General features: G+C 32.3%; 1 protein-coding gene across 2 annotated transcripts; it reads left to right on the top strand.

The window, feature by feature from the left end:
* Positions 1–90: 90 nt before the first annotated feature.
* Positions 91–9,719, top strand: LOC144853739 (uncharacterized). Of its 2 annotated transcripts, none has more exons than XM_078711545.1 (7): positions 91–271; positions 4,949–5,166; positions 5,876–6,039; positions 6,626–6,732; positions 7,508–7,631; positions 8,010–9,029; positions 9,131–9,719. In XM_078711545.1, exons 1-6 carry the CDS (start codon positions 108–110, stop codon positions 8,082–8,084), a joined length of 852 nt encoding a protein of 283 aa, XP_078567671.1. In that variant the 5' UTR covers positions 91–107; the 3' UTR covers positions 8,085–9,029; positions 9,131–9,719. The 2 variants fall into 2 exon arrangements, with proteins under 2 accessions (XP_078567671.1, XP_078567672.1); XM_078711546.1 differs by having other exon boundaries at positions 9,226–9,719.
* Positions 9,720–12,366: the final 2,647 nt, after the last annotated feature.

Genomic DNA, 12,366 nt, shown 5'->3' on the forward strand with positions numbered 1-12,366 from the left:
AGTAGTTATTGTGACCAGTCGAATACGCCTCCTCAAACAAGGTATATTACGTAAGTCATGTGATACACCTGAGGACTGACACACATTTCGCGTGGAGGGGATCGAGGATGGAAGCTGTTGGGAGGCTTAGACATAGGCCTAGGCCTCAAAATAACATTGTAAATGTGTATTTGTGTTTTATTATAATACTGCTATTGTGTTGGAGTTCTGCCAATTCACAAAGAGCACAAATTTGTGGTGCTGACGGTTTTGATATTCATAATTTAACCAAGTAAGTAGGCCTAGCCTAGCCTAGAGGCTAGCCTCTCTCTACTCTACTCTAGACTAGAGTCTAGTCCTGTCTAGGCCTATATCTAGATGCCTAGCTAGGCGCCTAGCTAGGTGGTAACGGGCCGATTCGGCCCTAAGACGATTCGGCCCGGGACGATTCGGCCCTGAGACGATTCGGCACACTTAAATTTATCAGCTTTGATATGCATTTTATAAGCATAAAATAAGCTTTTTTCCCCAAACTTTATTTTCAGAGGGACTATGGGGTAGTACTACTACTAGACTAGGGATAAAGATGCAATAAAGCAAACATTTTGAAAACATTGTCGAAAATGATCATTTTTTAGTCACGCGAACGATGTAAACAAGTTACGCCCTCTGTTTTGGTAACGGGCCGATTCTGCCCGGGTCGATTCGGCCCTGCAACGATTCAGCCCGGGACGATTCGGCCCACTTACATTTATCGGCTTTGATATGCATTTATAGGCATAAAATAAGCTTTTTTCCCCAAACTTTATTTTCAGAGAGACTATGGGGTAGCACTACTAGGGATAAAGATGCAATAAAGCAAACATTTTGAAAACATTGTCGAAAATAATCATTTTTTAGTAACGCGAACGATGTAAACAAGTTATGCCCTCTGTTGGCCGCTTGGCGAATGCACGAAATAAACAAGGTTTTCGCAGTAATAAATTGAATATAAAATTACTTTTTTTTAGTAATTTATTATATATATTATATCAACTTTGTCAATATCAATAAAATACGGATTGTTAAACACCTTTAAAAACTAGATAAATAAAAAAAAAAATGAATATGAATTTGGTCTAAAGTGAGACGTTTCGGCCCACAAAGTGGGATGTTTCGGCCCAAAAGTGGGCCGAATCATCCCACCAAAAGTGGGCCGAATAGTCCCGGGCCGAATCGTCTCAGGGCCGAATCGTCCCTGAACCGTTTTGGCCGCTTGGCGAATGCACGAAATAAACAAGGTTTTCGAAGTAATAAATTAAATATAAAATTAGGTTTTTTTAGTAAAATTTGTTATATATATTATATCAACATTGTCAATATCAATAAAATACGGATTGTTAAACACCTTTAAAAACTTGAATACCAAAAATATGAATATGAATTTGGTCTAAAGTGAGACGTTTCGGCCCACAAAGTGGGCCGAATCGTCCCGGGCTGAATCGTCTCAGGGCCGAATCGTCCCTGAATCTAGCTAGCTAGGCCTACTAGCCTAGGCAGTAATAGCATGGAGGTAACCTCCATAGTAGTATAGTAGGCTTAGTTTTAAGCCAGTTCAGTTCAGTGAGTGCTGTCTCTTACTCACTGAGCTCAGTGTAGGCCTATGTGCATGGAGCTAGCTAGGTACACACATCCAGTGGAAATCAGCAGCTAGGCTATGTCACCCCCATCCATTGCTTGACGACCGGAAGGGTGGTCATGGGCCATGGATGGCCCAGGTCCTCGACCTAACTAAATCCACCAAGCCCTACCACTATAATAATAAAATAAAGTGTGAATCATACGAAATGTATCATATTGCTAATTATTATTAGTTATTCAATTTTCATGTATAATTAATTCTTTTTTATAAAGATTTTTTCATAAAAAATGTTGAAAATCTATGTTTTAGTAATTGCATCAACATATACTACTAGGCCTAGTCTACTGTAGGCCTATGTTGACGCAATTATTAAAACATAGATTTATAGGTAGGGCCTAGTATTTAACTTTTTCTGATGATATGCATATGAGGTAGAGCAGGTGGGTCATCTATATGTTAATGCTACTAAATTAATTACACCTATTCTTGGAACAGAATGTATTTTGTAAATCACGGTTTGGCTCAGTGAGCAAATCGCCGTGACCATTGATATGAATTTTTTTTTATTTATTTATTTATTTATTACGGTATATATAAAATGTACAAAAGCAATAGCACATAGCTAATAATGTTTGAATTACAATAAAAAATTGAAACGAAATCTATCTGCACTGTTCTTTATTTTATTATTACCTCCGCCAAGGAGGTTATGTTTTCATCCCTGTATGTTTGTGTGTGCATGTCTGTGAACAGCCTGGAGGCCACAGTTTTCATCCAATTCTCACCAAATTTGGCCACAATGATCTATGCCCCAAAAGCTTGGACAAGTTCGATTGTGAGGGGAAAAGGTCATAGGTCAAGGTCACAACTAATAAAAAAAACTATTTTACTGCCTAGAGACCACAGTTTTTATCCTATTCTCACCAAAATTAGCCACAATGATCAATGACTCATCATATAATTGAAGGGTCAGGGTCAAAGATCAAGGTCCACAAAAAAAAAAGAAACAAAAAAAACTCAACGAGACTTGAACCAGCAATCTCAACTGTGAGAGACTGGATACATAACCATTACACCAAACTCTCATTCACAACTAAGTAGTGTGCAGTTAGCCTATTTACACTTAGAAATAATAAAAAAAAATTTTTTAAAATATATATATTTTCCGGGGGCATTTTATGTAGGGGAATTTTACAGTAGGCGGAGGTTTGTACTCTCGTAGTACCCTCTAGTTATTATTATCTTTTAGTATAGGTGGCAATATTGCACAATTATTCACTAAAATATTCACAACATTAAAAATCTACAAAAATATATTAAATTTCGGAAAATACAAATACAATGCTAACTAAAAAAGAATATTACAAACTTTGTCTGCAGTGCTCTTCATTTGATTATTTTAGGCGGTAATATTGCACAATCATTCATTATATTTTTTTTTAATTTAATTTTTCACAGGAGGAATTTAATTTGTTTTATAAATAAATTTTATATCGGTTAGTTCTTATTTTAGGTAATGTAAATCTATTGGGGTTACGTAATCTAGATATATTAGGTCTTTCAGCAGGCAGCATATTACGATGCCTCTCTGACTTAAGGATACCTTCTCCAAATTTTAATGTTAATTTTTCTCTACGTTCAGAATGCTTAGTAGGTTCGAGTTCAATCCGTGACATGTGTACTAATTAAGTATCACCGTTTAAAGCTAAAAATCAAAACTAAACCACAATGTAATTACAAAACTAGCAAAAAAGATACGAAAAAATACACACAAAAATTGTAAAAAAACAAGGCCAACAGCCATAAGTCGCGTGCTCTCAGAAAAAAATGAATTTTCAAAAAGTAATGTACTTTAAAACTTTTCTGTACATCAAAACACTTCAAAAAGTACAGAAAAGCGATAAAACACATAGTGATACCGGACCGACAGACAGACAGACCGACCGACCGACATAGTGAACTATTGAGTCGCGTCCACGCGACTAAAAACACATGAAAAAAAATGTAAATGAGCAAACAAAAAAAAACACACACAAATAAAATGAATCCAAATAGCCTAGGTGTCGTGTTTCCACAAAATAAATAATTTAAATAACATTTTGGGTGTATAGTTTTGTGTCATTGTTTCATTTTTGACCATTTAATGGGAGGTTGTTGGGTGAGGGGAATATAAAAAACCATGAAATAAACAAAAATGTAAATAAAAAAAAACACACACACCCACAAATAAAACGAATCCAAATGAGTGTCGTGTTTCCGCTAAATTTCAAATATCAATGAAAAATACACCCACAATGTTTGTGTCCGAGCGCATCATCTAATTTCGACTACTTTTTGTAATCATTGTTATTATTCCGATACTTCACATCTTAATTCGATAACTTACCAATTCATATTTTATCATTAAAATGTTTTAATCTCTGCCGACTGATTGACAGAAGTCTGTCCCGCTCATGCACGTTGTCACTTTCTGAGGCGCACCCCAAATCCAGTATTGTCACACACAAGTCACAAGTCACAAATCAGTTTATTTTGATCCATAAATAAAACAAAAATACAAAGCAAAAAATATACAAAAGGACCAGAGAGACCGCCATTAAGGCCAAAGTAAAGGAATACTCCGTGTATAACAAAATCAATGGCTGTAAGTAGTTCCCAATTGTATTGTTAACAATTTGTTTGTTTAAAAAAAAAAAAAATTGTCAAGTACGTAACAAATCTCCCATACAAAAAAATTGCAAAATATCAAAACCAGTGAAATAAAAATAAAAATGCTAATGAATAAACTTAATTCGTGTTTCCGCATCAATGTGTTTTTCATTCGATTATTGTCCACTTTTTTTTATATCTCTACGTATCAAATAATTAATACACCACGAAAAACACCCAAAGTAATATAGTTTGGCATTTTTATACTTTCGTTATGTGTTTGCGCGCATCATCTAATTTACACAGCACAATTTTTCTTTAACGTCTTTTATTTTCCAGTCAAAAGTAAAGTCAAAGTTCCATATCCACTGTACTATTGCTTTAATTATTTAGCCTACATATATTGAAGTGAAGGAATAGTGTATAACAAATCAATGGCCGTAAATACAGTAGTTCCGAATTTTATTCATGATACAATTTGTTTTTATTTTAATAATTAGTACTTTTATCAAAGTGCGCTGTTATTATACTTGCCCATGCAAAGTATGTAACATATTAAGGCAGAAAAAGACTGTGCGGAGCACGGGTTACTGCTAGTTCTGATAATCTTGTAAGAGGTTTGATATATTTCAAAACTTTTGTGTAATACAGTATGTGAACTTATAATTTTTATTTTTACTTCTTTCTGTTCCTATTTAGGGCTCAATACTGGACCTATGATACAAATGAGTATGATGAATGTCCTGAAGAAAATGCTATATCTTGTCAGTACAGTTTCTCAGTTTGTAATACTCTCCCGTTATCCTTTAATTGTGACAGTTGTAGTGTGGCTGTGGCTGTGTCTCGTAATATCACTGATATAAATAATTACACATCATTAGGATCATATGATCATACCAAAAATCCTATAGATTCAAGTAAGTATTATGTGTTAAATATTAACTACAAAATGTGTCAAACGAAGCCTTAAAAATGTGTTGGTTCATTTATAAAAAAATACTGTACATAATAATAAATATGAAAACAAAAATCATTTTGTAAATTTGTTCAACATCCGTGTAACACTGTATGCAGGAGATTGTCTATTTCGTGCCTAGCTTACTTGGATAAACCAACATTAGCCTAATTCTAGGCGAGACGAGCGGTACAACTCGAATATATAAATTAATTGACACCTGCATCAGTCAATATTATATTCCATGAAACCCAAGTGAGAAAATAAATTGTGTAGTTCTACCTTGTGTTTTCTATACCCAAACCTTAAATTAAAGATGTATTGTCCTCCAAAAAAATGAAGATTAATCAAATCAAACTTTAAATATTGTGCAGTTTTAATCAAGTTCTTCACTTCTGTAAAAAAAAAATAAAATGATTTCACTTATAAAAAGAAAAACGAAACGATTAATTGAACTATTGTCTGGCAGACAATTTAAGTATTTTTTGCTTTAAATTACATTATTTTTAGATAAATCATTTTTTTTTTCGAACTGGTCAAAGTGAATAACTATTATGTGACATTAAAATGGCATATTAAAAAAAAATTTGGAAAAAACACTTTTTTAGGGGGACAATATATCTTTAAGACTACTGTATAATTCAGTAATAAAATGTGTTTTTTTTATTTAGCTCCAAAAGATTCAATGTTTCAAATCTATTACACACAATACCCAAATGGTACTCTTCTGATATTTAAATGTGATTTGAAATCGATGTGGCTTTTACCAATATCTGGCAACATTGGTACGGTTCCTGAATCTGCAAATACAAAAATAGAAAATAAAAATGGTTTGGTACGTTGGTATACTTACATTTTTAAAGAAATTATTATTTGGAATTGTTAACAATGTGCACATTTGAGCAGTTTCCTATAGACTCATTGACAGGGAACATTTTCTCTAGTGTAACATAGCTAGATACTACACAATACCACCTTACCCGCTACACATTGTTAAGCGAAAAACAATACAAAACTCTTTTTCCTACTCTAAATTCAGATTGATCAGCAATCATTTTTTTAAAAATAAGATGAATGTTCTCAGTGTTCTGTGCTAATACCCCACAATCTTGATCTTGGTCTTATGTTAAAAAAAACACTAAATATATTCTGGATATAACTAAATGCTCTGTCTACACTATTTAACTTTATGGGACAAACAAATGTGATGTGCCTATGAACACGATGATGTCATATTACTACCATATTTGGGCACATCACACTTTTTTTGTCAAATTAGTTTGATAGTGTAGATAGAGCTGAAGTCTATTATTAGAGTCATTATACTCTTTATAAATTCACTTTTAGTCATCCATAAACACTGCCATGTTTTTGTTAAGATATGACAAGCAAATCTAAAATTGAAATACATTGTTTTTCAGAACGTTTTCACCTTTTATTCTGCTGAGGCCTGTTATGTACCTCCATCTCTTGCACCCTTAGTACCACAATCAGAAGGCCTGAGTACTGGTTCAATCTTGTTGCTTATGTAAGTAAAATAACTAACCAATATAAAAATGTTATTTCAACAGAAAATGCCATGACAAGTAGATAGTTAGTATATTTAAAGATGTATTGTCCCCCAAAAACATGAAAAAATAAAGATTAATAAAATCAGATTTTGAATAGGCAAGTTCACAGTTTTGATAAAGTTATTCACTTCTGTAGAAAAAAAATCATCAAAAATAATTATTTCACTTTATAAAAAGACAAAAGAAATGGTTAATTTCAACCAAAAACCATTGTCTTCCAGACAATTTAGGTATATTTTGCTTTAAATTACATTTTTTTGGTGTAAAATGTTTTTTTTTTGGATCAAGTTTTTGGTCAAAGTGAATAACTATTATGTGATATTAAATTGGCATATTCAACAAAAAAATGTAAAAAATTATTTTTTAGGGGGACAATATATCTTTAAACATAGTCCAGATATGTGAAGAATTTTTATTATGACATGGATTTTTATGTTCCAAGATTAAGTCATCATTTAGCTGTTTACACTATTGTTTGACAAAAAAACGTGTTATGTGCCCAAATATGGTGGTGATATGATGTCATCGTGTCCATATATGGGCACATCACATTTTTTTCACATTAAAATTTGTAGACAAAGCTTTGGGTAGTCCATATCTAGAAGTCTAAAACCTGACTACTAGATAAAAGTCATAGAGTTTTTCTTCAAATTAGACTCTAATTTAAAGTTTCATTTTAACAATTTAATAGTTAATTTTAAACATTTTTTTCTATTTCTTATTTTTCTATAGATTTTTTCCAACATTAATAATTTATTTCCTGTTGGGAATAATATTGAACAAGTTAGGGGGTGCAAATGGCAAAGAGTTAATACCAAACTATGAATTCTGGAACTCACTTCCTGGCCTGATTGCAGTAAGTCTGACTTCTTTTAATTATTATAAAAATGAGATCCCTATATCTTCTATAATCTAAAGCTCTTTCTACACTATCAAACTTTATGTGACAGAAAAATGTGATGAGCCCATATATGGACATGATGACATCATATCACTACCATATTTGGGCACATTGCTACTATATTTGGGCACATCACACTTTTTTGTCAACTAGTTTGATGCAATGATAGTGTAGACAGAGCTTAATAATACAGGCATTATCAAGGTGTCTCATGATTAGCAGCCAACAGCCCGTGTGAAAAAAATGATGGGCATGTCTACCTTAACTTTTAACTTGTATTCTGCTAAAAATAATAAAACAGTTATTCTCGTTTCTTTAAAAATCATTTTTCAGGACGGTGTTATATATAGTTGGAGTATAATAACATGTCAAGGGACAAAAGGTGCAACTGGTTATGATAGCATTTGAAGTCACTACGGTAGTTTTCAAATCACCAAATATGGTAGTGATATGACATCATCATGCCCATATATGGGCACATAACTTTTTTTAACATTAAGTTTGATAGTGTAAACAGAGCTTAAAAGGATAAAAAAATAAACTTAATATAAATTTACTTGTTCAGTAAAAAAAAGAGTTATTTTTCATGGAATTCTTCAATTAATTTTAATTTTATCTATGTTTCAAAAACAGTACTTAATTAATAATAGTAACAATTTCTTATGATATATAGGTAGACATTTTGACTGAATGTATGTTTTTAAAGTGAATATATTTTATTTATTTATTTGCCTAATTTGGTCACATTTTTAATTCACTAAGATTTGATGAATTGGTAAATAAACCAATCTGTACCAATCTATGACACTGTATACATATTTGTTTTCCAAGTAACAAAAAAATGATGAAATATTAGATATAATATAAACAATTGATAAAATATGCAATATTTTTTTCATCTTTCATTTGTTATGTACTGTATATATGGACAAAAGATAATTTTTTAGTGAATGTAAATGAATTTTTTGATTATTGACATCTTAAAAATGTAAACTACTTAATTTTGTTTTCATTACTAGAGCTGAAATAGATGTACATAATTATATTCAAGGAATCTTACAATTGACCTATTTCTGTAGTATAGTGGAATACCTAAGTCACCTTTATGTTTGATGCTTAAGTTTTGGTTTTCCTTAGTACATTCTCTGAGATAGGCCTAGCTATTCTTCCCAACTGAATATAACCAACTTTTTCAGAACCACTCTGTTAGGACACCTCTTCACAGGGGACTGCACTCCTATTAAAGTGACACTTTGCCATGTGCAACAAATAACAGAAAAGAATGTTTTAACACTACAGCCAACTCCTACTCAGGGAACAACCCTATCAAGGGGACACTGTTGGGCCCTGAAGGTTTCCATGTGAAATGAATAACAGAAAATAATGTTTTAACACTACTGCCAAATCCTACTCAGGGAACAACCCTATCAAGGGGACACTGTTGGGCCCTGAAGGTTTTCCATGTGAAACAAATAACAGAAAAGAATGTTTTAACACTACAGCCAACTCCTACTCAGGGAACAACCCTATTAAGTGGACACGGTTGAAGGTGTTTTAATAGTTGTACTACTGTAGTTTTCAATGCAGACACCTTTATAATACCGTGAATGTGAATTTCTGTAAAATAAACTTTTGTATTTCTTAAAAGAAATCTTAATTACACAGTACTAAGAATAAATGCTTCCAGTATGCCTTGTTCAAATTGTATCGTTATGTTATTACTTGATTCTTCATCTAAGTTTAAAGGGTATTTCCCGGTTATTAAACATTAGGCATAAATACTGTATGTATTCCAAATTCTTAGATAATTAGAAAGTTGTTATTCATGTTAAAGTATTCCTCAGAAGTATATCGGAACTTAGTGATTGTTTTCTATAGGGCCTTAAACTTAATTCACGAAATTATATTTGATTACAATTATTATTTGTTCTGTACTATTCTCATATTATATATTCGCAATTAATGTGTACTTGTTTAGACTTCAAGTTATATAATAGATTATAAGTTTGTTTGATTTCAAAATAAAATTAAAAATAATTATAATTATATTTTGTATTTCTTTACTTTAATGTTGTCATTTATTTCCAGTATATAGTTTAAAACTAAACTCCAAATAACGAGAGAGGGAAGTCATGATTCGACGTTTCGATCTTTATTTAATCATCATTTTAAAATAATCTATTGATTAATTGATTAATACCCCTTTCACACCAAAACTCCGGAGTGATCTCCGGAGTTTTGCTTTTGGTGTGAAAGGGGTATTATTTGCTATAGGCCTAGGCGCGCCTAGTGCTCACGAAAATTATAAGTAGCGTGAGGTAGCGCGTTTTGTTTCTATACCAAACAAAATAATTATCTTCAAATTCCATTGGCTGTGTGTACGCTGCGTTAATTGATTATTTCGAAATCTGCACGCGCCAATGAGCGCGCGTCTTCACTAATTAGAACATTAGAATGTTACTTAACGGTTTTGTTTGAAGGAAGCATAATTTATCTGAGAATATTCAAATCAAGTTTTGTTTGTTTTAAAGAAAGCAACGATTAAAATCTTTAAAATGTCTACCGTCGTTCACCAACACATGATTGAAAAGTATTCATCAGGTAAGAAGGAATTCATTAAAAACTCTTTTTAAAGTTAAGATGCGAGTTTTTGATTTAATTTAGAACGGAAAAATATAATATTAATTTAGGCCTATGGATTTTGTTTTAATTGTCTGTTGTATAGGACTAGCCTAGGCCTAGGTAGGCCTAGATCAACATTCAATGCTACCATAGGCCTACACAAATACAATAGGCATGATTATTTAAAAACATTAATAGGCCAATGTTTTTTAAATATTTTTTTATAGCTTTTGATGTACAGCTAGAAGAAGTAGAAGAATTTTTAAACTTACTAAACGATGTAAAGGTAGGCCTAATATCAGTTCTGATATTATTGATTATTGCTTTTTGTTTCATTTAATTGCTGTTGTATATTTATTTTTAGGGTATTTTAAAAACAAATCAAAACGTGGTGAGAAGGCACTGAAATGTATTGCAATGCACATGACATACGTATGAGATTTGTCAATTTGTCAACACATCTCTTTAAGCAAACAATTATCATATTTCCAATTTTAGTCACATCGTATTAAAATGTATAGGCCCACGATTATTGAATGCAATTTTTCTATTTAGGCATCGTATTCGAAAACACCAACCAAGTTAAAAAGTATAATTGGTCTTCTGAATCAGATCAACTTGCTGCCATCAAGTAAACAAGAAAATTATGAACAGGTATGTATTATAGGAGATGTTAACAAAACATCGGTATGGAATGCCGTCTAACGGGATCGGATCCGAACATAAACATTGACAAAAAAATATACTTAGAAAATAAAAAAAGTGTTCACTTTGCAGATTATCATAAAGAGCGAATTGATTCAGTTAATGGGTTCAAATCCACTACTTGGACTACAGCTTGTAAATTATATCGATCGCACACAAGATATCTCAAACCATGCGCTTCATTCAATGCCTATCAACAGACCTACTGACACAGAAAGGTAATCAGCCACAACTTGTATTATACATAAGAAATGTTATTTATCTAACAGTAACACTAAACAGTGAAAAAATAATAATAGGACCTAACATAGAAAAGTAAAACGTAACAAAGTAAGTAAGTAATAATGAAACAGCTGCGTTAGTTTCTCTATTTTCTAATTCGTAAACTTTGCAAAAATTAATAACTGAATATTGAAATAAAGGAGGTCTATAGCTTCTTCAAGGTACTAAACGTAACAAACAATATTGTAGACAACAATGAATAGGCGAGATGTAAATACTGTTTCTTTGTTACAGGCCTGCACCCAGAGTGAAATATAGAAGGAAGTGTTCTTCTAATACAAGACCAGATTACGATGAAGTAAGAACAATTCAATGTTTGTGGTCCTGTTTTATCTTACAACTGTAAATGGCAGTTTTGAGTTTGCTGCCCTATGATGTAGTTGTGTACTATCATCTATCATAAAATTGTCGTTAAAGTGTCATTTACTGTCTGTGTATACTTGTTAACATTAATTCGCAAAACGTTTCTGCATAGGTACATCAACAAGAAAATGTCACTATCCCTTCTAAAAACGAAGCGAAAATCAAACAATTAAAAAGAAAAGTTGCCGACCTGCAGGACAAGATAAATGAAACAGTTGCTGTGATGGAAAGGAACAGACTATCGTCATCATTTGACAAATATGAAAATGGATTAAAATCCGTTAAATTGGAACAAAATGGAAGATTTAATCTCCAGAGTAAATTGTCGAAAATGACACCATACGTGCAACTTCCAGCGACAGAGTGTTATAATACAGATAGTGATGATGATTCCTTAATCATTGTTGATGATGACGATGATTGTGATGATGAAAATATGACTCCTCGTCAAAATGTTGGGCGTGTTGATCAGGAAATTGCAAGAACATTATGCCGTCACCAAGAAAAAATCGATACTGCTGGTACACTTGGAGATCCTAAGAGAGTGTCAGGGAAAGAGAAAGGTGGACTAGTTTTTAGTGACGTTGGAAAGAATTGTATCATGGTGTCTATGAAATGCGACAGAACAATACAAACGTGTGATGACGGAGAAAGTGGTATAAGAATTGAAGACACTAACCACAAGGTCGATTCACGCTCTAGAAAACGAAAACAGAAA

This window comes from Antedon bifida, chromosome 10 (assembly GCF_963402885.1).
Source record: "Antedon bifida chromosome 10, ecAntBifi1.1, whole genome shotgun sequence".
Classification (NCBI taxonomy): Eukaryota; Metazoa; Echinodermata; class Crinoidea; order Comatulida; family Antedonidae; genus Antedon; species Antedon bifida.